The 25383-nt window shown below is 32.0% G+C and overlaps 1 protein-coding gene across 1 annotated transcript; it reads right to left on the bottom strand.

The window, feature by feature from the left end:
- Window positions 1-418: 418 nt before the first annotated feature.
- slf (C-type lectin domain-containing protein slf) lies at window positions 419-13623 on the bottom strand. The gene is made up of 3 exons (XM_018454010.1): window positions 13557-13623; window positions 3346-3525; window positions 419-1004 (listed from the first exon to the last, which is right to left on the bottom strand). Exons 1-3 carry the CDS (start codon window positions 13621-13623, stop codon window positions 622-624), a joined length of 630 nt encoding a protein of 209 aa, XP_018309512.1. The 3' UTR covers window positions 419-621.
- Window positions 13624-25383: the final 11760 nt, after the last annotated feature.

Here is a 25383-nt window from a genome sequence, read left to right as displayed (position 1 = left end):
CAACGCTTAACGTTCTATATCATTATTTTGATAGCCCAACAAAATTATTTTTATCGTATAGATCTGTATTGAGTTGAATTTTTATATACTTTAGCAAAATCGTTCTTCCTGTGTATTTTAAGCGCATGATATCCTATAAATCCTTTTTTTCCTATTTTATTGTTTATGAAACAACGAGAAAAGACTAAAGACACAAAAGCTTTACACAGTCATAGAAATTCAATATAAATCATACAAAAATTGGCAGTGATGTACGAATTAATAAAAGAAAACCCATAAGAATAAATTACAAAATTATATAATCCTAGCGAGCTTTTATTTCGAATGATACAATTAGTCAAAAACATTATATAAAATTGTATTTTATTGTGCGTAAAATATAATTATAAAAAGATATCGTAAATTTTAGTTACAGAAATATCATGAAATTTCTTTTTGTTACATCTAACACGTTTCTAAAAAATTCTCTATGATTGTCCGAAAAGAATCGCCCGCGTCCCTATATTTGGCACGTGTCTCGTCGGCTCCGCGACGGGAAGTACGGAAGGAAAGTGAGTGTTGATATGACGCTGATGGACGATCGCGTGTTCACCACGTAGGTGTCGGCTGACCGCGATCGCTTTAGAGGCGAATACCGCGATTGGTGCTGGCCACGTAGTTGAGCAACTCCTCAGAGTCCTCGCAGACGAACGGTTTCTCATGATAACACGCGACGTCGTGCCAAGCGATGCCGTCGTTGTAAACGTTGTTCAGGACGGACAAGCAGGATTCGTTGGTGCCGTTGATGTCATACTCAGCATTATCCGGCTGCCTGACCTTCTTGTGGCCAGTCTGCGACCACGGATTGAAGCCCCAACCGTTTGGCGCTTGGTTGGTGGGTGCCATCTTCTCGCGATTCGCCGACCAGAACCAACCGTACAAAGACTTGGGCTCGAGGTCGCGTCGGTTCTCGCAGCCCTTGAAGTCGCAGAGACGTCCAGACGTCCAGATGTAAGGAACATCGTCTGAGGGGAAAAATAGATTTTGCATGAAATCGATTGCTCGTCGAAAAGGGACTGAAAATATTTTCGACGTAGATTTATAATAGTAACCGTTAAATTAGAAATTTAATTTATTTTCCGTAAATATAATCCAATAAAGTTTGTGTAATCAAAATTAACTTTAAACTATTTAATAAACAACTACATTATTATATAGCCATTATATTAAACATAATATTCGAACTTTTAACTCTCGCGATAACTTTTACTACTATTTAAAAATTAAAATGGATTACAAAAGAAAAAAAAGCATTTTTAGATATAACAGAGATACTCTGTAATTTATAATTTTTATTAAATCAAAGCATGATTATAGAGAAATCACCCTAAACTGTAAATCAGTATACGGACTGCGGGTGTAAAAGGTTTACCAAGCGTATAATTAAACGAGAAGGCTGGTCACGTATTATTCTTAAGCGAAATCAACTCGGTACCATCTTACTTTCGCCGGACTGTAAAAAGATTAATGCACCGCGTGATGCTGTTATATAAAAAGATGAGAGTCTCTAGCCTCAACCCACTTCAAGACCCCCGCATTACCTTGAAAACTGTCGTTACACTCACCGACTAGCCTCCCACGTCGTGATGAATATCGTTCATGATGAGCAGGTATCATCACAATTATGATAATTGCGGTTAGAGGCGACAGTGAAATCCGACAAATGTTCCGGCAATTTGTATTAATTCTTGGTAACTACTTATTCAATTTCTGATCCATGTGATTGACATTGCGGTTTCTAATTTTTCTAGTCATTGATTAATTTTTTATTTTTCGATTAATTATTTCTGTTTTAATTGTTAAAGTAATTAAGTTGTCTGCGTCATTAGAGGAATCTTTGTGTCTTTATATAGAAAAAGATGAAAAATAAGTTAAACTTAGATTACAGTTAATTTACATTAATGAAAACTGGCATATTAATCGTTTTTTCTAATCGAATTTTAAAATTTAATTTTATGAAATAAAATTAAAAATTATTTCTAATTATTATAAACATAATAATTATTAAATAAATTAAATAATTAATAAATACAATAATATAATTGAAATAAGATAAAAAATATATCATAGTTTGATTTATAAAAAAAATTTTCTTTAACGGTCGGATGTATCGATAGCAATTACAACTTGCATCATTCAAATTTAACAAACCATTTTAATGCTAAACGAGGAAGAAGCAATGTAAGTAAAAGCAGCTAAGACATGTAAAACCCTTCGATCGATTAATTACACTTTCGGTTCTCGGATGCGCTTAAACGCATCGCGCTGCAGCCAAAAGGTCGTAATGAAAAGAAGGAAAGGATAAAGGGAAACATCGTCGTTAATCATCCGAATCGGAGACGCGATGATGTTCCACGTCGGGCTGCTTATTTCGAAATACTGCCGAATGATTATCTCGCATGGATGAAAGTTGCCGTGGTAAATCGCCGTGTTGGTGTCGATATTTACGACTCGCTACTATCGTCACAGATTGTACGCCGTGTGAGAACTTTCTAAGGCTATTCTATCAAAAGGACCAGTGGATTTACCCTTCTCGAGTGAATTCAAGAATTTGTACTCCCTTGTTCGTATTCGACAGGTTGCAATGCGTTAATAAATTACAGGTGAAATAAGAAGAACTGGATCCGATAAGCAATACCTTGTGTTTGTTATCGATCGAGAGATGTAATCAGAAAATGGTATTCTATTAAATATTTATAGGTCAAATTACAATAATTATGCAGTTTCTAGAATCATTTAATACGTAAATTAGTCTCCATTATAATGGTAGATTTAACCGATTATGAAGCAATGCTTACAGATCGCAAACCTAAGAATTTCTCTCATCGTGAATAAAATATTTTTTAAATCAAATAAGTAAGAAAGCGTCATACATGGTCGAGACTAAATATTGATAGGTAATAATATTTTTTATGTAAATTTGGAATACATCTTTCAGTTATTTAAACTGTGCGCCGATTACTGTCAAACTTGCAACGTAATCACAAACTAAAATAATCTCGCATAAATTAAATTGATCGTTGATTTGAAAACAATAATAAAGTATTTGATAATAATAAAACATTTTTTCTTTCAACGAAGATGTTTACTAAAATTCCTTTAACTGCAAATACGACCTCATGCTGCGCTTTTCTTTGTTCACAAATAAAACGAAGTCGCTGCTCTGTTACTTCGTCCTTCGATTATGCATTGATCTCTAATTTGCAATGTGGAACAGTAAGAATGATTCACAAAGGAACGAGGCGCGTATACATACGTCGGCACGTTTCATGAGAGTTCGATCGTTGCGAGATAAATTATACTTACTCTGCTGGATGAGCCTGAAGATCATATTGTTTTCTTCTTGAGTTTCTATCGAAATGAGATCCATGCAGTATTCTCTGCAAATATTTCTAGCGTCTAACCAATCCACCTTCTGATTGGCATGGGCCGGTACATGCCCGCTGTAGAAATAGTTGTGCCCTCGGAAGTTAAACTGCTTCGGCCCTGTAAAGTGTTTTATTATATAAAATTATTTTAGTATTCTATTTCTGTAACTATATCATTTTTTTAATTACTTATTTATAATTCAAGCGAAGAACGAATGATTTTACCGAAGTATCTAATTATCAATTTAATTAGATACTCACTAAATTCTTTGAAATGTCAATCTAAAGAGTAAAAATAACCAGTTATGAAAAAGAGTGGTTTAATTTTCAATCTTTAAGAGTGAGATTTCACTCTTCAGAATGACATTTACTCTAAAAGTTTTAGAGAATACACACTGACCCAAAAATAATTTTGTTGAACTATGAAAATAGTTGTGCAGAACGTTTGAGCTAGTTGTTAAACTGTCAAACTTTTTTGTATCATGCTTGAATTTTTTATACATAATTATTTTGATACTGCAATGAAATGATTTTTAGATCTGTTATTTATCTAAATTTTTAGATATTTTAGCAAATTCGTTTTACCGTGTGTTATATACGTTATTTCTGTGTTATATACATTATTTCCAATAGAAGGTGAGATTCGAGAGTGGATAAGAATCTGAAGTAGCACTGTATCGTGTCTATAAATGTGAAGAGTATTAGCTTCCCTATTATCATCGTATTATTTATGGAGGTGTCATTCGAGGCTTTGCAGAAAGAATGGTAAATCGATGATTATATCAGATCTCGCAATTGCGCCTTTCTTTTCTGTTAACAGATTCTCGATTTAACCGGTGGTTAATAGTTCAGGGGTCAAACAGCTGTTGCGATAGAGTAATCTGCAGATCTATACTTTCCGCGACTGAACGTGTCTGGCTAAAGTCGACCGACTCCACTTGACTGCAAAAAGATCTGTTTTATCTACTTAAAAGGTCGAAATATCCTTACAGAAAATATCCTTTTCAGAATTCGTCGACTATCAATGTTTCTTAAATAATTAACCTCATCAAGCGCGCCTCATAATAGTATATTAAATGACTATTTTTCCTCGTATCTCGTATTTTAATTCGTATTTTTATTGGCATCACATATATAGTATAAATTATATTTTGTGTACACAGAAAAGAACGAAATTGCTGAAATATCTGAAAATTTAGCTAGTTACAGATTTGAAAATAATTTTGTTGGATCATCAAAATTATATGTAGAATCAATGCTTAAGCATTGATGACAATGCAACAAAAACGTTTTAACGTTTTGGCGAGTTTAAGCATTCTACATAATTATTTTGATAGTCCAAACCAAACTATTTTCAGATTTGTATCTAGCCAAATTTTTAGATACTTCAACAATCATTTTTTTCTATATATTTAATAAAAAACAAAACTTATATGTCCGAACCTTTTTCAGAGAAAAACTATAGATACGTGAATGCCAGAAAGGAATGCCAATCAAAACAACAAACAAAAATATATTTCTCGATCAATGTTGCTTTCAAAACATGTGACGTGTAGTAAGGAAAGGAAAGCAATTTATATAATATTTTTCCATAAATTTAAAAAATTGGCAAACAAAATACGTATGTTTCTTTGAGTTACGAAAAAATGCTTAATAAACTTAATTGAAATCTTCCACGGTTTCATGTGTAGCATTCTCTACGTTGCTGTCGCATCGATGCAGTCCGCTATTTCTCTCGTACATTTCGCAATTTTCTCAGAGTTCTTCCACCAAACGCTACCAGGCACATGTTTCGTCCAGAGTCTCAGTCGGGACCGCTAAAATTAGCGCGTTGTTTTATTCCGCGGACAGGGAATCTGTAATCGACAGCGGCACAGCGGCAGCGCGTCATTATCATCCGCTTTAAATGTCAACAGTCTTACACTTTTTCCCGGTATTTATGCAGGTATGCCTCTCCCCGTCGACGATTTACGACGTGTGTCTCATTATGAGCGCCTAACGCCGTATTACGAAACGTATACGTGCACATGTATTATCGGGCTGCGTTACAAAGAGCATCTCTCTTTCTCTCTCTTTCTCTTCCTCGCGCTGTGACATAACGTTTTATATTTCGTTGCGTGTACGATCCCCTCGCCGCGCTTTTTCTTCATCTTTTTCATCCTCTTTTTCGAGTGACTTCTCCATTCGTTATGACATTCGTAACATATATTTCGCCGTTATTACGATGACGCCAATATCGCGCGATTTTACGCGGTTTTAAATATCTGAGACACACATCTCTTCAAATATGTTTTTATGAAAAAAGGTTCAAGAGAGAGATTTCAAAAATTTAAAGAGATTAAAAAAATTTTAATTTTTAACCTATTCCGTCAATAAAGACGTTCTAATGAACAATAATTTACTTAAAAAGTTTTAAAATTAGATTATACTTTATTAGAAATAAAAATTATTATATTATATATACAGTATAGAAAAATTATTATTTGCGTAAAATAAGATAAGTCACTATAATTACAATATTAAATATTTGGAAAATATTTAAAAATACTCCTGGATACACATTAAAATATGTGACAACATTTCTTCCATGATTCAGAGAAGCAACAAATATATATGCAAAGTATACGATTAATATTTAATGCTGGTTAAAATGACTAAATTTATATAGTATCTTCTTTTTTGGCAACTTGTTGACTACGGCCGCGGCGTTATGTTAATTGAAATTTATTACACGGCGTTGTATGTGTATTATGTAAGAGATAGCCATCAAATTTGAATAAAACGATTGAGTCGATTGTATCTCCAAGCATCTCGGCGCCCTTTACATTTTACTGCTTGCGTGTCCTTGTCCACGTACGTTTTCAGTCAATTGATGATTTCGTCTGGTATTCGTGAGAGATTCAACACGCTAATGTTAAAGGTCGATAACATCAATGGCGACTTTACAAGCAACCGCTATTTTTTGTATCTGTTTTGTACCATTGTAATTTAACAAACGGTTATCCTTATTGCCGCTTTTGTAGTCTCGGTCCATTTGTAACAATCCACAGAAGAACATGTAGCTCTCTCTGGATATCTTGTCTCTTTTAAAGAACAGCTGTAGTTTCATACAGCTGCACGGTAATAATTTAAACAATCTTTCGCAAATAAGTATTGATTTCTAATAATTAGATTTCGAGTCGTTAATTTCTGATAAAATAACAAATAAAAAAAGATAAACGATTATATTTTCTGACAAAAAAAAATGATTTAGGTATCTTACCTTTTTCGAAAAAAACGACTAATTTCACATACCTAGTTGTACGGTAATAATTTAAACAAACTTTCGTAATTAGTAAGATTTCTAATAATTACATTTTATTGTTGTAATTTCTGATAAAATAATAAACAGAAAAAGGAAGCATGACGCAATTGATACTTTTGCCGGAAAAAGTAATAGTTTAAATTTTAATTGGAATATCCTTATGTGAACAAAGTTTCTTTGCGAATGAATCGTGCCAGCCACCCAAGCGTTCAATTCGAGATTCCGCCGTGGAAAGGCAATTGTGTTGCGTGTATCGAGGAAGAAAGACTGTCTGTCAGGATTTACGACATAGGACAAAGTCGTGATTCCCGTTGTCAGTATAAATTTAACGAAGACTTCGCATCTATGTGGAAGATAAGAATTTTATATCCCAGTCGCATCATTCTCTCGCTCATAGCGTTTGATACATGGGACTTGAATCAAATCAAATGTTTCGTAACACAATCGTTCTAATTATAAACAATTCTTTTGTAGCATTTCACATGATGTAGCTCAAAAATATAATAATAGTTTCCAAAAATCACAAGTTAAAAATGTTATAAGATAAAGATGTTAAATGATTTTCAAACACACAACCAAAAGTATAAACTGTTAATAAATTTATTTAATACGAATCCCTTCTCGCTAATATTTTTTATAATAATAATAATAATACACATACATATATGGAGTGTTTTAAAATTCTTGAACATAATTTCAATTAAGTAACAGATTATATATATAATATATATTATATATATAAATTAAACTTTGGTTTCTTGAGCATGATTTATTTCTTATATTTTTACTTTCTTTTAAAACATGTAAATATCGTAAACTTGTATTATATTATTCTAGCTTGTTTTATATATAAATTATTAAATTGTTTATTTAAATTAAATCTTTCTTTTTACACGACTGTAATACCAGTGACGTCGTATATATGTATCTTTATTTCCGTGTCTGATAATAGATAAATCGTTGTATTTTAATACCGATGATAAATAGTCGATACTGAAATATGAACAGGTATCGATGTCGATGATAGTTTCTCAAGAAAATTGATGACGGAAACGTGATGTTTGCCGCCTCGTGAATATTAAGAGCTATTAAATAATCGTAAAATATAACGACACGTCGCGTTACTTCTGATTAATGGATAGATACTTAATTTTCAAAGACTATCTCACAAGAGTAATACTCGACCAGTCCCGAAGTAGGATATTTATAAATAAAACGAAAAACACGGCTTACGTAGGTAAGCATTTATCGCGATATTGCAGCCGTACTTAGAAAGTAATTTACGCTTCCATTGATCGGAGTCACGTGAGGCGATTTCAATGTGTTAAATAGTGAGACGAGCCAATCACGTGTGTAACTAACACTATGCACCTCGACTATGCATCGAGCGGAAATTGAAATGTAAATATTATAAAATATACCGTCATCACGGCTATTCTCGTCTAGATCGATAATCTTCATTCCACGTTGTGAATCTTGTCATATATCTGTCACAGTAATATCTATGATCACTTACCTGTTCATTGTTACATAAAAAGAACTATTTTATTGAAATATCTAAAAATTTAACTAGATACAGATCTGAAAATAATTTTATTAGATCATAAAAATAATTATGTAGGAAACTCAAATGTAATAAACAATGCTGCAAAAAAATTTAATATATAGCTTGTGTGTGTGTGTGTGTGTGTGTGTGTGTGTGTGTGTGTGTGTGTGTGTGTTCTACATAATTATTTTTTTAATTCAACAAAATTATTTTCAAATTTAACTAAATTTTTAGATATTCTAGTGAAACCATTTTTCCATGTATCAATGTAATAAACTACAGACTATAAATTACTAGATATATAACATAATAACTTACAGATCCTATCTGATCGAAGAAATGATGTTTTATGTTTGCAAGAAGTTTCACATTATTAAAGCAAACTTGAAATGAAATTAATGTATGAATCAGTCAGGATACATCTAGCATGGATGTGTCCAGTATGAGCAACATAGATCGTAATATACTTTCTCTTCGTACACAATCATAGAAATTTTAGATTCATATTTATAAAAATGTCATGTGTGAACGTTAACGTATAATATTAGATGCGTATTATTAAAAGAATACAGAGAACAACTATGCGTGATTACATCATCATTAAATGTGATGGATTTCTTTGTCTTTGCTCGCATGTAAAGGCAACGGTGCATCCGCGTGTATCGAATGAAAAAAACGTTCGCCTTCTGTCGAGCCATTGCAATTTACGTTCGTTATATCAGCATCGATTATATATTTATACTTCTGATGTATCTCACGCGTTTGTGTCAAGGAACTCACAATGATAATCGCTTCAATCGTGCTTGTTCACCGAGGATTATGGCGCAGATTCTAACGCACTTGATGGTCAAACAATACATACGTACATGCATCAACTGATACCTACGATACACATAAAAATCAACGAAAAATCAAATACTTAGATGACAATTAAAATTCTACGTTTACTTAAGTTCGACAAAGAACTGCAACTTCTTTGAAAGACTTGAGTTAAGTACTATCGATTACACTATCGAGAGAAAGAGAGAGAGAAAGTGTCTTCGCTGAAGTCACACTTATCATTCAATAGTAGCGATCTGTATCTTAATAGGCTATAACAGTAAACTATATTATTTTTTACGACGAAATATATTTTTCTTTATCACATACTCGATCTATTTGGAACAAAGAGAAAGCTGATTTAATAACGCGACAGTGCGCCTTCGATGTATTTCGATAGCACGATTCACTTCCGACATTACTACCGAAATATCGATTTAATCTGCCGATGAACAAACCGGCTCTTCGGAGAAAAGTATCAGTGTTTAATTGACGTTATTTTTCATAATGGAAACGCTCTAGACGAGTGCGTCATTTAATAAGCGACATAATAAACGTGTACATTAATGAGCAAGCCTCACTTGTAAAATGCGGATGTTGCTACAATCGTAGCTGATCTCTGCTAATTGTCACGCAAGAAGATAACAATCGTGTATGTCGTTTTCCATGTGTAATCCATGAGTCGCGAGTTTCGCAAATTCTTGGAAATGACATGCACCATAGCCAAGGCGCATCACATCATGATAAAAAATAGATAAACGTTCGAAAGTGCTTTTCTTTATAGAGAAAAGCAATTCTTGCCTCTTCCGTTATTATTTTTGTAACAATAGTAAAATATAAATAATGTAAAATATATATACGTAATCGCGCGCGCGCAATAAAATTTAAATTAACATACAATCTGAAGATTGAGTTTCTGTTTGTTACAAAATATACTAAAGTATGTATATACATTGAATATGAGATTATTAATTAATATCTGATACGCGGAAAGAACGGTTTTACTGAAGTCTAAAAAGTCTAAATCCAAAAATTTATTAGATACAAATTAATTAGATACAAATCTGAAAAATTTGTTGGACCATCAAAATAATTATATAGAGCGTTCAAGCATGATGAACAATACTGTAAAAATTTTGATATTTTAGCAACCAGCTTGAGCATCTTATATAATTATTTTAATGATACAACAAAATTTTTAGATCTATGTAGTAACTAAATTTTTAAATACTTCAAAAAGCAAAACATTCTTTTTGTGTATAATTTAATATATCTGTTAATATACTGAATTAAAATAAAATTAATATCTGTGAGTATGAGACATACGTGCAAAAGTCTTACGTTTACGGTTCGTATCACTCTAGGTTCTACTACGTTAGTTAATATTAATCATAATTATATTATTTCTTATAGTTCGTATTTATGATTTAGCAGAAAACAAATAATTAATTAATCATAATACCGATGGAACCGTTTCTTAATTGGAATTCCCTAGTGGACATTACTCCACGAGTGAATTTTGTCGGGAATCAGTTTCTCGTTCTCGAACGAGATCAGTGGGTCGACTGCGAGTCGTGAATAAACAACATTCGAGCGCGGAGGCGAAGGAAAAGGAAACTCTCGTGGCTCTCCGCACGAGCTGCCAAGCGAAGGTGAAACTTTTTCTCTTTGCACACGACGCGACGGGTCAATGGGTCTCGGCCTGTCTTTGCATGGGGATAACGGTTTTCCCCATGCTCTTCTCTCTCGATTTATCGCTTGGTACTCATGAAAAGAAACTAAACGATTATTATCCGGTAATATTCTCCGACAAAGACAATTAAAAAAGCTTACTTCGGTATGTGTCAAATTTACATAAGACACAAAATATTCATAATTCAAATCTGATATTTAGTGATAACGTTTAGAAATTCCATTAAAATAAAGATATAAATCAATTCTCTCATATTTATTTTCTATTGAATTATATATTCTGAGTAAGTTCTTATAATCATTCCAAAGTATGCAGATAAAATCGATTGAAAACGAGCATATTTTTTTGTTCCGTAAAGAATTCGTTATCACGCAAAAATTATTACAATGTGCGGTAGAAACACATTGTGAACATTTTTACGAACGAATCATGCCTGGTTGTTAGACGTGTAAGCGACAAAGGGATAATCTTCGAAGAGCGTTGTCCGATTTCGTAAGCAGTTCCTGACATTTTCGTGGCGATGTAGCGCCGGCCTTTTGTAGAGTTGTCAGTCAGTCAATCTCACAACGAGTAAGATTGCAACAGCTGATCGGTCAGCCGCACTGTCATAAGGCGATTTAACGACGATTTGTTAGCAACGGTCTTTTATTCGGCGTCAATCGTGATTACGCAATTGTTATTAACGCCGGTATAATACGTCGATTAACCTTATGTGATTGTCTGCCTCAATTTTTTTCTCTTCGAGCTTGTGAAATTATCGGATGTTCTTATTACGCTTTTGAGTTCAATGTGAGGTCATAGGATTTATGCTAATAAGGGAAGTTTCACAACTGTCCGGAATCGATTTGATTCTCCATGAAATATGTTGTTAAACACGAAAATCTAAGAGAGAGAGAGAGACACGTATTTTTTTATACGTGCCCTAACTCATGTTTAAGGGGTGAAACATCCCTTTGAAAAAAATGGTATTTTTCTTTCGAGGTGAATATCGTCGGAAGTATAAAAGATAGTAAACAATTTTTTAAACAAATGTTGTAGGAAAAAAATGTCGAAGGAAAAAAATGTTTTTTCAATTTTTTTCTTAATAATTGTTAAAAAAATTAAAAAAATTTTTTTTCTTCATAACATTTTGAAGTACTCTTGAAACCGTACGACTTTTGTTTAAAAAATTTTTTTCCATTTTTTATACTTCCGACGATATTCACTTCGAAAGAAAAATACCATTTTTTTTCAAAGGGATGTTTCACCCCTTAAACATGAGTTAGGGCACGTATAAAAAAATACGTGTCTCTCTCTTAGATTTTCGTGTTTAACAACATATTTCATGGAGAATTAAATCGATTCCAGACAGTTGTGAAATCTCTCGTAAGATGAAGTTGTTGCTAATAAAACAGACAGTAGCATCTTACGCAAGGTGTATACGGAATTTCATTTAATTAACCCTTAGTATATACATACCATAATTTTTATTTAAAATAATTAATTTAAAAAATAAATTTTCAATACTTTTACAAGTTTACAAAAATTATTAAATGATTCTCACATATATTTTAACTTTTTTAGAAAGTATTTGTAAGTTTGTGTGTATTAAAAAAAAGAGAAAGGATAAAGACCGTTATTTAGTCAGGTGCTCCTAATATTTCAAAGAAAAGAAATGCGCAGGACACGAATGATCTAATCGTATGTAAGGGTTAATATTATATTATTTAATTTGTGATATAATTACATACTATTTATTTAATTATTACTTATTAATTATATAGATATAGCTTATAATTGCATGTTAATATTTCGAAGGTTACATTCAACGTGTAAAACAAGAAAACCATCCCTGCAATTTAAATGCAAATTACTATTACCGGTCAAAGTTCATCCGTGCACTACGTCGCGTGTACTTGTTAACGAGTGATCATAGAATAAGTATAGCTCGCAAGCCTATCTTTACATTTTTCTTTGTACATAGCAATATATTACAATGCCCTACGAGACCACACGTATCGATTTGACACACAAGGTACATTTTCACTTTGCGCCAGACTCGACAGGAAAATTTGAAAATTGTATAAAATTACCGCAACTCTAACAGCCTCGACTATAATTACAATATGCGCGAGAGTAATGTGGTAAAGCATGCGGACGCTTAATCGCGTATCTTCACCTTAATAGCACCATTGGACACCGGCTTAATAGGCCAATGGGTATTATATAATATCCACGGCCGATACTTGTTCACATGTTACTCAACAAGCGTGTCATTACCGCTTGCTTTAAAGAGTCTAAGACATACACGAACACATTACGTGTTCCATTGTTAACGGATTTATTCCCTTAAATTTATAAAAATTAATCACTATGCTCCGTTAATCCTTTATTTTAATTAGATGGACAGATCTGACGAAAAAATTTTGACACATCAAGATCTATTGTATCTATATCAGACATCAATGAATATATGAACCAGATGAAATAATGATAAAAATCCTATGTGATGATGAGAATGCAAATAAACTATTATTCATGTATGTTGAATCTTTCTGCATACAAACAATTGCTGCAGTTTCTCGTGCGTAATTATCTTGACACAGCATAAAATTCAAGAGTTCACTTCTCATAAAATCTTTAGAAATGTCCTTATAAAATTCATATATACATCACAATGCTCGCACGTATATTTAAGTATTCTGTTTTCGCTACGTGGCACGACTATGGGGTTTATGTTGATTCTCCATTATGTTTCTGCATATTCTTCGACGCGCGTGCATCTGCATTGACACGCTTATTACATACTCTTCTCGACGAGGATCACGCTATATTTGATTACTATTGGCTTGGTCGGTAAACTCCATCCTGCCATCCTGCCTGCGATCGGACATTCCAGGAGAGCGAGCATGCAATCATTAGGTTGTTAGCTGATTGTGGTTGTATCCGAACATCATTATATTGCACCATTGCGGCAAAGCCGATTCACTCCCACGGCCTACTAATGCCTCTCACGTTATTAAATACCGTGGAAATGCGACCATTTGGAAATTCCGTATCTCTCCCTGGTCCCCATCACACTTAGACTCGCGAACGCGTTGCTCTACATTACTGATGCATTTACTCGTTGGTTGCGAGAAAATCTTTGGTGTATTAGCAGTGTAAACATCCGTTTTCTCTCGGTAATTTTCGTTCACACTGACGTCATTCGGCGTTGATCGGATAAACTTTCTTTCTCTTTATCCGTGTTACAAGCATAGTTACATAATACAGGAAGATACAAATTACTAATCGTAGCTAATCAATCAAGGTCGCCAGCGTAATTTTTTTTTACCATTGTTTTCTTTCTATTTATACACAAGAAGAACAGTTTTGCTGAAGTATCGAAAAATTAACTAAATACGGAAAATACTAAAAATAATTTTGTTGGACTATCAAAATAATTATATGAGTCATTCAAACTGATTGCTAGAGAAAGATTTATTTGGACTCGAAACTCCTATTTAAGTTTATTTGAAACAATTTAATTTTAAATGAAAACTATTTTGTTTAATCCCAAAAATTTAGCTTGAATGCAATCAATTATTATACATTTTTTAATTTAAAGAATCAGTTGGACTGTTCCAATGACTATATTTATTAAATTTAAAGAAATTTCTCTCTCTCTCTCTCTCTCTCTCTGTAGAACGCCAAAATATTTTGCAGCTCATCATGCTTGAGTTTTCTATATATATTTTATTTTGTGGTTCAACAAAATTATGTATCTAAAGTTTTAGAGATTTTAGAAAAATCGTTCTTTCCACGTATCTATCGATAACCAATATTACGATCTAGAAAAGAAATAGAGAATAACGAATAAGATTTATGTTAATTAGTTATGAAATCAGTATTATTTCAATGAGCTAACATTTCGTGGCTATAGACTGATGCATTAATAACTCGGGAGAGATAGGCGAGTATATTACCATTTGAATAACCATCGATCATGTCCTTGCTATGACGTCATTAATGTGCATCTTACTGAATTAATCCGACGCGTATAACAATGTTGAGACATCCTTGCGGAAATTGTCTGACCGAAGGCAATGCTAATACAGTGATGCTTAACACTAGTATTGCGTTACAAACGGTTATTTTGTGAGGCATAGGCCGCAAGACTGGATCAGGATATCATTAGTCAAAGAGATTGCTACTTAAACGAGTAGAAAGTAAACGATTCTCGCAATCATTCGGTAGCAGAAATGTGTAGTAGGTACTTACTACATTAAAAATATTAAAGTGACACAATATTATTTACAAAGATATATTGTTCACCTCTCTTTTTCCTTTTTTCTACATATAATGTTAATTATGTTATATTTACTTATTAATGGCTTCCTTTTTTTATATATTATAACTTCTTTTATTACATTTTATGAAGAAATATATTGTATATTATAAACAAATATATTATAAGCTAAATATTCACTTTGATAAAGCTCTCGAAATTAAGTCCATGTTTTTGTAATAAGTGTGTCGTTTAAGCATGGTTGGCTTTTTGATCGAGTGGCGTAGAGAAAGTGTGTACATCAGACGAGATAAAGAATCTCCAAGAAAGTTCGTGCGATGCAGTATTATCGGGAACCTGTTGGTGGTAACAAGTGGACGCAAGCCGGTACCACCTACTCACAGCGATCAAAAGTGAGTACCCGGGGCGCGTGCTTGCACAAGAGTCGAGAGAGGCTCGTCTGCTTTTAAAAGTAAACTCGTAGCTCGTGAAATTGCGCGAGGAACCTCTCCCCCCCCTCTCCTTCATAACGTGTATCAGCATTGTAACCTCGATTCCTTTGAGAGACGGCACGGCAGTGCCGCGCACCCGAGACGCACGATTGCCCCTTCTGCGAGCAAGCGACGATGAAAGTCCGCTGCGTTTCTTATTTTACGAACATTTTACGTGCGGATGATCTAATCGAGGCAGGCTCGAGCGGTTTCGTGAACGAGGTGCATTGTGTTACAAAACTCGCGGAGTTTTCCTTCTACCGGTTGACAATGTTCACATGGATAATTAGATCGTTTAATGATTTGCTCCGTATCTATTATCTCAAGACTATCATAAGATACGGTAGAAAACCCTTATAATGGAAAAAGTGACAAGCTAAATTAAGTAAATAAATGTTGTCAAATAAATTGCGTAATTGACATTTACCGTTATATAATTTAGAAATAAAAATGAAATATTATAGATTTTGCGCGTGTGTAATTAATTACGTTATACTATGATAATATATACTATCGCACACGGAAAGAATAATTTTGCTGAAATATCTAAAAATTTAGCTAAATACAGATTTGAAAGTAATTTTGTTAAACTGTCAAAATAATTATGTATCATAAAATGTTAAATCAATCATCAAGCTAAAATGTTAAAACTTTTTGCATTTTTCATCATGCTTGAGTAGCCTACATAATTATTTTAATGGTTCTCTAAAATTATTCTTAAATCTACAGCTAAATTTTTAAATACTGCAGCAATATTGTTCTTTCCATGTAATAATAATTATCGAATGGATGGATCATTAATTAAGTATTTCTAGCTTAGTTTATGCAACGTAATAGGCGATAAGTTTATTAATTGTTGGTGTTTTGACAGCGGAATCGAGATAAATAGAAGTTAAAACAAATGGGGCTAGAATTTTCATTTGTAATGCCCTATCATATTTTGCAGTAAGCACAATGTAAATAATAATTTAAGTGTTGATGTCAGAAGGTACTTACGATGAAGAGACAAGAATCTTCCAGGTCGGTTACTGTGCGGTCGGGCTTCATTGATCGCCGGCTCGGCGTTAGCGAACGCCGCGAGGAGCACTACAGCTAGCGGCACCAGCATCATCTATTGCAAAATAATAAAAAAGATATTATTACGGATAAAAAACAATAGTATATGGAAGATGATGATCTAATTTTGTAATTTATAATAGAATAATTTTTATAATTTTTATTGCAATGAAAACAATAAATGTTTATTATTAGCTTCAATTAATGCATGTCGCGAATAATAATATGTCAAATTGATAATATGTCTATTGAAATTATATATATAGAGAGAGAGAATTATAAAATAGTCTTATATAATCTCAAATACATTTTTCCTAAGTAAAGATTATGTCATAATTAAGAAATAATATATTTAATGTGTAACATGAAAGATTTATAGGTTAATCGAAAACAACTTTATATGTTAATGAAAATCAACAGATTATTTTAATATTGATTTAGAATTTAGATATTCAGATTCACAATTTCGTCGGCTTATTACGATGCTCTGGGACAAGCTGGTGAGAGTTTCGTACGTAATGGCGTTGACATATAGATACGCGATTTCATTTCACCGACATAAACAGTTCCTTTCCATCAAGCAGAAGTTTCTCTTAGGGAGTGTCTCTAATGAAGTAGCATTTTTTATGCATGAGAGCCAATACGTTAATTATCTATGTTACGTGATACGTCAAATCGCATCAACATCAACTGGAAGTTTTTCTAGCTACAAACAATATTAAAAAGTGTCAAGTGTCATCAATTTATATTGAAATAATTGTGGAAGCGCAAAATTATTTATAGATATATATATATATTTAGTAGTGAATTTTTAATCAACAAATATTTTCTCTACAATTTCTCTAAATTTTCATAAATTATAGAGTAATTAATATTAATTATAAATAAAACAATTAAGGAAAAAGGCCTACATGGTCGCGATTAGATTTTAGTTTCCATATAATAATATTTCTATATATTTTTAAATACATCTTTTCAGTTCTTTAAATTGCGCGCCAATTACTATCGGATAAAATCGGAAAATATTAATTATGCTGCACATATACTCTCTTTTCATTCTATATTGCTTTCACTAAAAATTTATGTGTCTTTCTACACTAATTGCGTGTAATTACTTGGTTACTAACTTATTGGTTATTCTAAACTACTCCAATACATTTGTGGAAACAAAATAATAACAACTTTTATTTATAAGAATTTGCATTGTATGTACTATAATTATGAAAAGAACAAAAAAGATAAGATATGTTAATAAGTCCGAAAGATGTACAACAATTTTTAATTACAAACATTAATTTAAAAAGTTTCGAAATTAAATTTCGCTTAATTTAATTTTTGATGCTGTAAATACAGGAAAAAAATACTTTACCTTATGTATATATGTATATCGTGTTTCATTATCATAAACGATTATATAGATTTTCATGTGTTTGCAACATCGAAATTTAAATTCACTGAAATTATATCGTACGTTTTAATCCTTCCGGACAACATCCGGATTTCGGCACTCACCTTATGTCACTTGTCTCTTGGAAAAATACAGATAGACTTGGAAGACGGCGGTTAAAGAAACGTGGTCACTGACAGGATATGAAGAGACGGGCACCTTCACCGTCGATTATATAGAAATGGTCCCCACCAGACCGCAGACTCATCCCACCCTTCGCTACAAGGACCCAGTGAGATGTTCCGATGGATCAAAACCTTAGTCGTAATTAGTTCGGATAATTAAGAGTTAGAGATACGGCGGATCGATTCTTCAGAAGAAAGCAACAACGTGCCCTCGCAATCGACTAAAGATTGATTTGACAATTTTTCTCTTCCTTTTATTCAGAGCCAAATCCGGTCCGCTTCTAGGAATTAAAAAAAGATGGATTTAATGAGAGAGGATGACAGGCGATAATTGATTAATATAGTAAGTAACGAGAATCTTACGCCATCATATATGTAAGATACTATCTCCGGGATACACTTCTTTAATTTTAATTAGTTATGATTACATTTTTGTGATGTATAGTGTAGATTTATAAATGTTTGAAAGTTATCGTTACATAAAGAAAATAATTACAATGTGCTATTAAATAATTTGAAGTAGAATGCATTTGATTCTGTTTATAGAAAATTTAATGTTGCTTTTATAAAATCAAAGATACTGCATTTAGCAAAAATAAATCTATATTATTATGCTCAACTTGCATGTTTTTTACTTATTTATAAAAAATTATTAACAATAAGATATATACTCATAAAAAAATATACAGTTCTTTGTAACTGTGTAAATATTCAATCGAGAAAGAAAGAAAAGATTGTTCGACTGTACATCGATCCGATCGAACTTAAAGCGGTCGAGCAATCGATCAATGTTCACCTACATTTTTTTCCCATGCGTTTAATGATAGGATAGGTTGAAGTTAACAGCTAATAACAGTTGGAGTAAACTCTTTGTTCCCACAATCACGGCACGATAGTGTTGGTTACGCGATCAGCAATTTATAACTAATTTTTTCACATGTCACAAAACTGTACAACAAATGTTTTAACATGACTTTGAATTTATTGATAAATAAGTTTTAAATATAAAATTTTTGTTAAAATTAGCTTGAAATGAAACAAAAATTTTATTAATTTTATATTTTTACTTTAAATTGTAATTTCACAAAAATCCTTTTGTTTTTCTAAAACGTCTTCTTAATTAAATTGGAAATTTTCAAATTCTGTTATATTCTTAAAATATTTTGCAGAGCTATTCTGAGACGTCTCGTGCGATTCTGAATTCTTACTAGTTTATCTTAAGGTACTGTATCTATTTATTAGAAGTCTTGTGTTAATTAATGCTCGGCCTAGAAAGTGTATTTTGTTCGGACATTTGTCGGAGTGTTTATCGTCACTTTGAATTCAAGCACACATTGCGTTGATGGTCGCAATAGCGGTAGATAAAAAGACTTTCTATTTCTTTGAATCTTTCTTAATTCAAGTGCGACGAATAGCCGTACACGTATTGTTCATTTCATATGTTAATATAGAGTCTTTTCAAGCACAAGACGAAATTTTCTTTCGTTAATAAAATAGCGACACTATGATCGTTGAATTTGTTTATTATTAATTGCATTTACATTATATTAATAAAAACGTAACAGACATATATAAATGTCAATAAGGCAAATACGAAGAATCAAATATGAAGATCATATGAAGAATATATCATTCTAAGATCATATTTTTTACACGTCTCATCTTATACACTTTATTTATCTACATATTGTGTTAATGTAGATATTTGTTTATAATTTTATATGCCCTACACATTTTTACATATAATAGTACAAGAAATATATGTAGTTTATTTATATTGAGTATTTCGGAAATATTAACTATCTTTGTCACAAAATGAAGAATACCTACTTTAAATGTGATAATTTCAATACATTAAATCCACACAAATTAAATATCTATTAGTATATAAGTAAGTTCAAATAGAATATGTGAAACATAAATTTGATATGTATTAATATCCTGGTGTTTTAATTAACCTAAAATTATTAGCAGATAATTGAATATTTTTTACAAGCATAGCCCAAGCATAAATAATAATACTCTCTAGATCATTCTATTAAACAACGATATCTACACTGTGAATTGTACGGTAGTCACCAATTGTGCTAAACACCTTATTAAATTATTATCGACATTGTTTCGCGCGCGAGCTGAAAACCTGTTATTCGCTCGTATCGAGTAATTGAAACGCACAATGGAGTAATTAACGTTCTCGGCAATTAAGACACCGCCCATTCTTTTTGCACATCGTATGATATTATCTGTACACTTTATCGCGATTACAGTTGTTTTGAGGAAAAAATCGCGGTACTAACAATTTGTAATTCATTGACGTCTCTTCGTCTCAAATTTCAGAAAACGTCAGTCGCGAGTGGAGACGATTCCCTGGAGGCGATGACCTTGAAGATGCGCTCCATCAACTTTCACCAAGTGGTAACATAGACGCCGTAGACGAGTAACAGGCTAGTCAATGTCATCCGTGCTGCAACTGGTGGTTAAGGCCTGAGTTCCATTCTTGGAGTTTCCTCGGTCCACGTTGGAAAAGTGGAGAAGGTTCCGGTTGTGTCACACTGACGAAATACAAGTGTCTCTACAGAGAAAATTGACGTGGACATACACAAAAAACAACAGCAATACTAATGAGCGATTTATGCGAAATAAATGTTAATTAATCTCCATGTAAATAGAAAAAAGAATATATTGTAATTCATTTATAATATTTATTAATTTCGTATGAATTACAATTACAATTTTTTATAAACATATGAAATTCGTAAATACGTTCATTTATGTCCAATAAAAAAATTATTGTAAGAACAGTAAAATATAACAATATTGCAACAATAGCACATAATTTTGCAGATCGTAAAAGAGCACCAGAGTTGCGTCGTGACTATTAAAATTGTACGAAGGCATGAGACATACTTATCGTATAGCCTACAATATTTTTCAATTCTCAATATATAATAAATCTTTCAGAAAAAATATTATTATAAAATATTATCATAATTAATTCTTTAATTCATGACTTCCTCTTTACAATTTTTCCCCACTACGGTTATGAGTAAATTTAATGCCAATGCATAGCGTGATAATCATTATACTCATTATTCCTCAATGTTGTTATACATCACTGAAGATTGAAGTCTGGATATTTTTATATTATGTAAAAATCCCAGGATGAAATGTGCACATAATGAACACATAAAAGACATTAACCATTAGTATCCATTTGATATTACGGCGAATTTGAACATCTAAACCTAAAGAATATTTAAGGATATTGCAACATTATGTTTCTTTTTTCTGTTCCTTTTTGTGATATATTTGGAATAATATTACCTATATAAAAATTTCATTATATTGTTTTATTATATAACAATTTTACGACGTCATTTCTCATTGAAAGAGCATGGGAAACTAAAAGAATTATGCTTCCACTCTTTTTACTTGCGCAGTCGAACAACCCCTCGATTCGCGCCACAATAAATCAGGATTCGTAAGAGTAGTCTGCGTATATGTATCCTGCAACACATATATATTATATATATATATATACAACAATCGCGCATCGTCTTCGCGCTGATGTAACACTTTTGCCTGCAGCTCCGGTAACTTCTCGAACACCTGTTAAGTATGCTCGTAATAGTCGCGACGCGATGTCCTGGTGATGCCTTATAGAATACTTAAGATTTCTCTCTGTTATAAAATCACGTTGCTTGAATTCAAATATAGTTGTTCCACTTATGCCCGTTTCTACCAATGCAGATTAACTTTAATCTCATAATCAGTTCAATTTATTCTTCATCTTTTTTTAATTCTTATAACTATATATAAAAAAAGAAGAAGAGTTATAATTGAACCGAAAATAATAACATTGCCTTTTTTTTACAAAAATCTGCTGTTTGATTTGTTTTTGTCACTTTTCTACTTTAATATTATTGTAACATTATCATGTAGAACGTGGGGTTAAACAAGTAATTATATTTTTAAAAATTACGGCTGATATATGTGTAAAATATTTTTGCACATCAATTTATTTATAATGTATCCCAAAAAATTGAGGTATTTGAAAAATAAATAATCAAACATCTCATAATCAAAAACTAAGAATGCAAGAAAATAGTACAGAAGTTATAGAACGAATAATATACCAATTGTTGAATCTTTTAATAGTTACAATAGCAATATAATAGGATATAACTCTGGCGGAAAAAATTTTTACGAAAAAATACAGAAAAACTACATAGATTGAGACAAAATCTTAGAAATTCTTAATTTTAAACTACATAATTTAAGATAAGATCTTAGAAATTATTAATTTTTCATAGATATTCGTAGTGGGACGTAGTGAGGTTTGTTTGCTCAGAGATTCTTAGTTTTTCGTAGATATTCGTAGTGGGATGTAGAGTGGCGTTGTTTGAGGGCGGAGGATTTGTAGGTTTTTCAAAGAAACAACGTCGCTTTACGTCCCACTACGAATATCTATGAAAAATTAATAATTTCTAAGATCTTATCTTAAACTATGTAGTTTTTCGTAAAATTTTTCCGTCAGAGAATTATTGAAAAATTCAGAAAATATGTAAAGAGAAAGTTAGTGATCAATTAAAAATAAATTAAAAATGATTAAATTGTGATACTAAATTAATAATAATAATATTAATAATACGTTTAACATAAAGAATATATGAGAACATTAATTGCACTCTTTTTTAGAAGTTATGTGCAACAGTAAATCGGTGTGTTGCACGATTCATCAAATTATTTCAAATAAATTACAAATGTTAATGAGGATCATCCTTGGAAAAGAATATAAGAATTTTAACAATAGGAACTAATTTGTAAATTAATACAATTATTAAAAAACGAGACTAACAATAAAATCAGATATTTTACTTCAATCAAGCTTATCATTTTTTCAGTCCCAAGAGCCATGTTTTAAACAGGATGACACGGTACACACACTTGGCATAAAAAAGAAGATTTATTTATTTTCATGTTATTTAAAAAATGACGGATGTGAAGTTTCAAATTACGAGGCAACACGCATCTTCAATCGTTTATCTCAAGCAGGAAACGCGACGGGACTGAAAAAATCGCGGATTCGCACGCGATTGAAGAAAAATCTATTTTTGTCCTTCATTTCGTTAAATGTCATCGTTCCTTCATTTAGATTAAAAAGTCGAATGTAATAAAATTCGACAATAACCTTATTCCTCGAAATTTATATCTTTTAAAATTCAAGCGTGCGCGCAAACAGCATTAATTCTGTAAGTTCACGTGTCATATTAAATTCAGTACGACTTATTCACGCGTATGTAACACGCGCTGTGATCAACATTTCTACGTGTGTAGTCAATTAACGTAATTAACGCACGTACATGCCATTTGAGCTGCATGTTGATGCAATAAAAATTGCAAATTGCAATTAAGTGTGCTTTTGCTGATTTCTGAACGCTTTTCCCGGTCTGAAACAGGCATGTGTCAACTTTGCGTAACGCTTTGCGACCGACCAAACAATGCAACGTGCGATCGTTGCGAAAGATCGTGCGAATGCGTAAAGATGTACAGCACACAGATGAAAAGTGCGAAAACGGACGCTAAGTTCCATGCAAGATTTATCGCGCTATTAATAAAAAATTTCATCGGTACATCCGTCTGACCTTGATTCTTCCGAGTGAAAATAGCAGCGCGCACCCAATTAAGATTATAACTTTGCATAAAATTTATCCTACTCGCTAATTCCGTCGGATATAAACATCCCATAGTTGAATAGCAAATCAGATTTAAATGCCAATGTTTCTTGAAAAAAGAAAACAAGAAAGAAAAGGATTCGGTCAGATTTCTTAAATGTATAAATATAACTTGCAAGTGTAAATTGCATTCAGTTTCTAGCGAGAGTAAGATAAAAAATATTTAATATTAAAAAATGCAGAATTAACTTGAAAAAAAAATCTGATAGTCGTTTTGCATTCAAACAAAGCTTAGGCAACGTAAAAACACTTGAAGAAAAAAATCTTGTCGATTAAAAATTAAAAAAAATAAAATAATAAAGTGTAAATTGATTGGAGTGTATATTTAAATACTGAAAGTTATAACTTATAACGAGAGTATTTTGATTCCAATCATTCGAATAAAACCGGTCGATGATAGTTTTCTTTCGTGTATTTTACTCTTTGAACAATCGACTTCGTAATGCATGAATCTGTGATCGATTCAGGCGAAGATTTTACCGGTAAATTATCAGATTAATTGCGTATATAACACGCATATAAATAGATTTCCATATGTAAATTCACGTGATATATAAGCGTTTAGATTCGATTGTAACTAACTGTGCGAATATCGAGGAAAATAAATGACGCTATTAAAATAATATAATGTACTGCATGTCTCCATATCACTTTTTCTTGTGTGTCATCGAGAATTTCAACGACCGCAAGGTTTTAGCAAAGATTGCAGACGATTCACAATCCCCTATCAATAAAGCATTTAATTTATTCCATCGTCGATTTTAGATGGATAAGACAATGAGAATTTTATTCGATAAATCGAGAATGAAAAACATAAAGGCTTACTTAATTGTTTAAAAAAAAACCCTTGAGGAAAGAGGCGATATTATTTAAATAGAAAAATGCCACGTGAAATATAATGGTTTATAAAATAAAGATAAAAAAAGAAATTTCTGAAATTTATAAAATCTCGCAAAATGGAGAATTTAATCATTTTTGTTAACTAAATACAGAAAAATCATTTTTTCTTATAATAATAGCTGTGATTTTTCACGTATACTATCGTAAAAACCGTACACGAATGTTACATAAATATTGTTTTTCACTATTGAACGCTTTAATTATCTTATCGTTATAATAAAAGCGTAATTGTTTCTCTAAAAATTTTTTTTATAAAATTAAAAACGTTAATATTTGGACCGTTAATATTATGCGCGTGGTCCCTAAAGTCGTAAATCTAGACAATAAACATTGTCCCGAGACAATGGTGTGAATTATCATGTATATCTCGATAACACAGTTCTGCTGGTGCATTATTACGAAAGCTTACGTTAGGATTCACCGTTTCATTCTTACAAAATTCCGCGCGAATTGCCATCCTGTTGCTCTTCATTAACATAGCATGCAATCGTTGCATAAAAAGAGAGATGGCGGATATAAACCGAGATAAATACATTTTATATAATAATTAAATTAATAGTTAAACAAACGACTAATTAATGACGAAATTTCTACTCAGATTGACAAAATTGTAC

The sequence above is a fragment of the Mycetomoellerius zeteki genome, unplaced genomic scaffold (assembly GCF_001594055.1).
Source record: "Mycetomoellerius zeteki isolate Tzet28-1 unplaced genomic scaffold, Tzet1.0 scaffold421, whole genome shotgun sequence".
Lineage (NCBI taxonomy): Eukaryota > Metazoa > Arthropoda > Insecta > Hymenoptera > Formicidae > Mycetomoellerius > Mycetomoellerius zeteki.
The sequence above is the reverse complement of the archived record's forward strand: the minus strand, read 5'-3'. Positions and strand labels throughout refer to the sequence as shown.

Excerpts from the sequence above, each read along its gene's own strand:
- slf (XM_018454010.1), bottom strand. The coding sequence starts at position 13,623 with ATGGCAGGATGGAGTTTACCGACCAAGCCAATAGTAATCAAATATAGC. Across the intron at positions 3,526-13,556 it reads CGTGATCCTCGTCGAGAAGA|GGCCGAAGCAGTTTAACTTC; the intron begins GTATGTAATAAG and ends AACACTTTACAG. Across the intron at positions 1,005-3,345 it reads CTTCAGGCTCATCCAGCAGA|ACGATGTTCCTTACATCTGG; the intron begins GTAAGTATAATT and ends TTTTCCCCTCAG.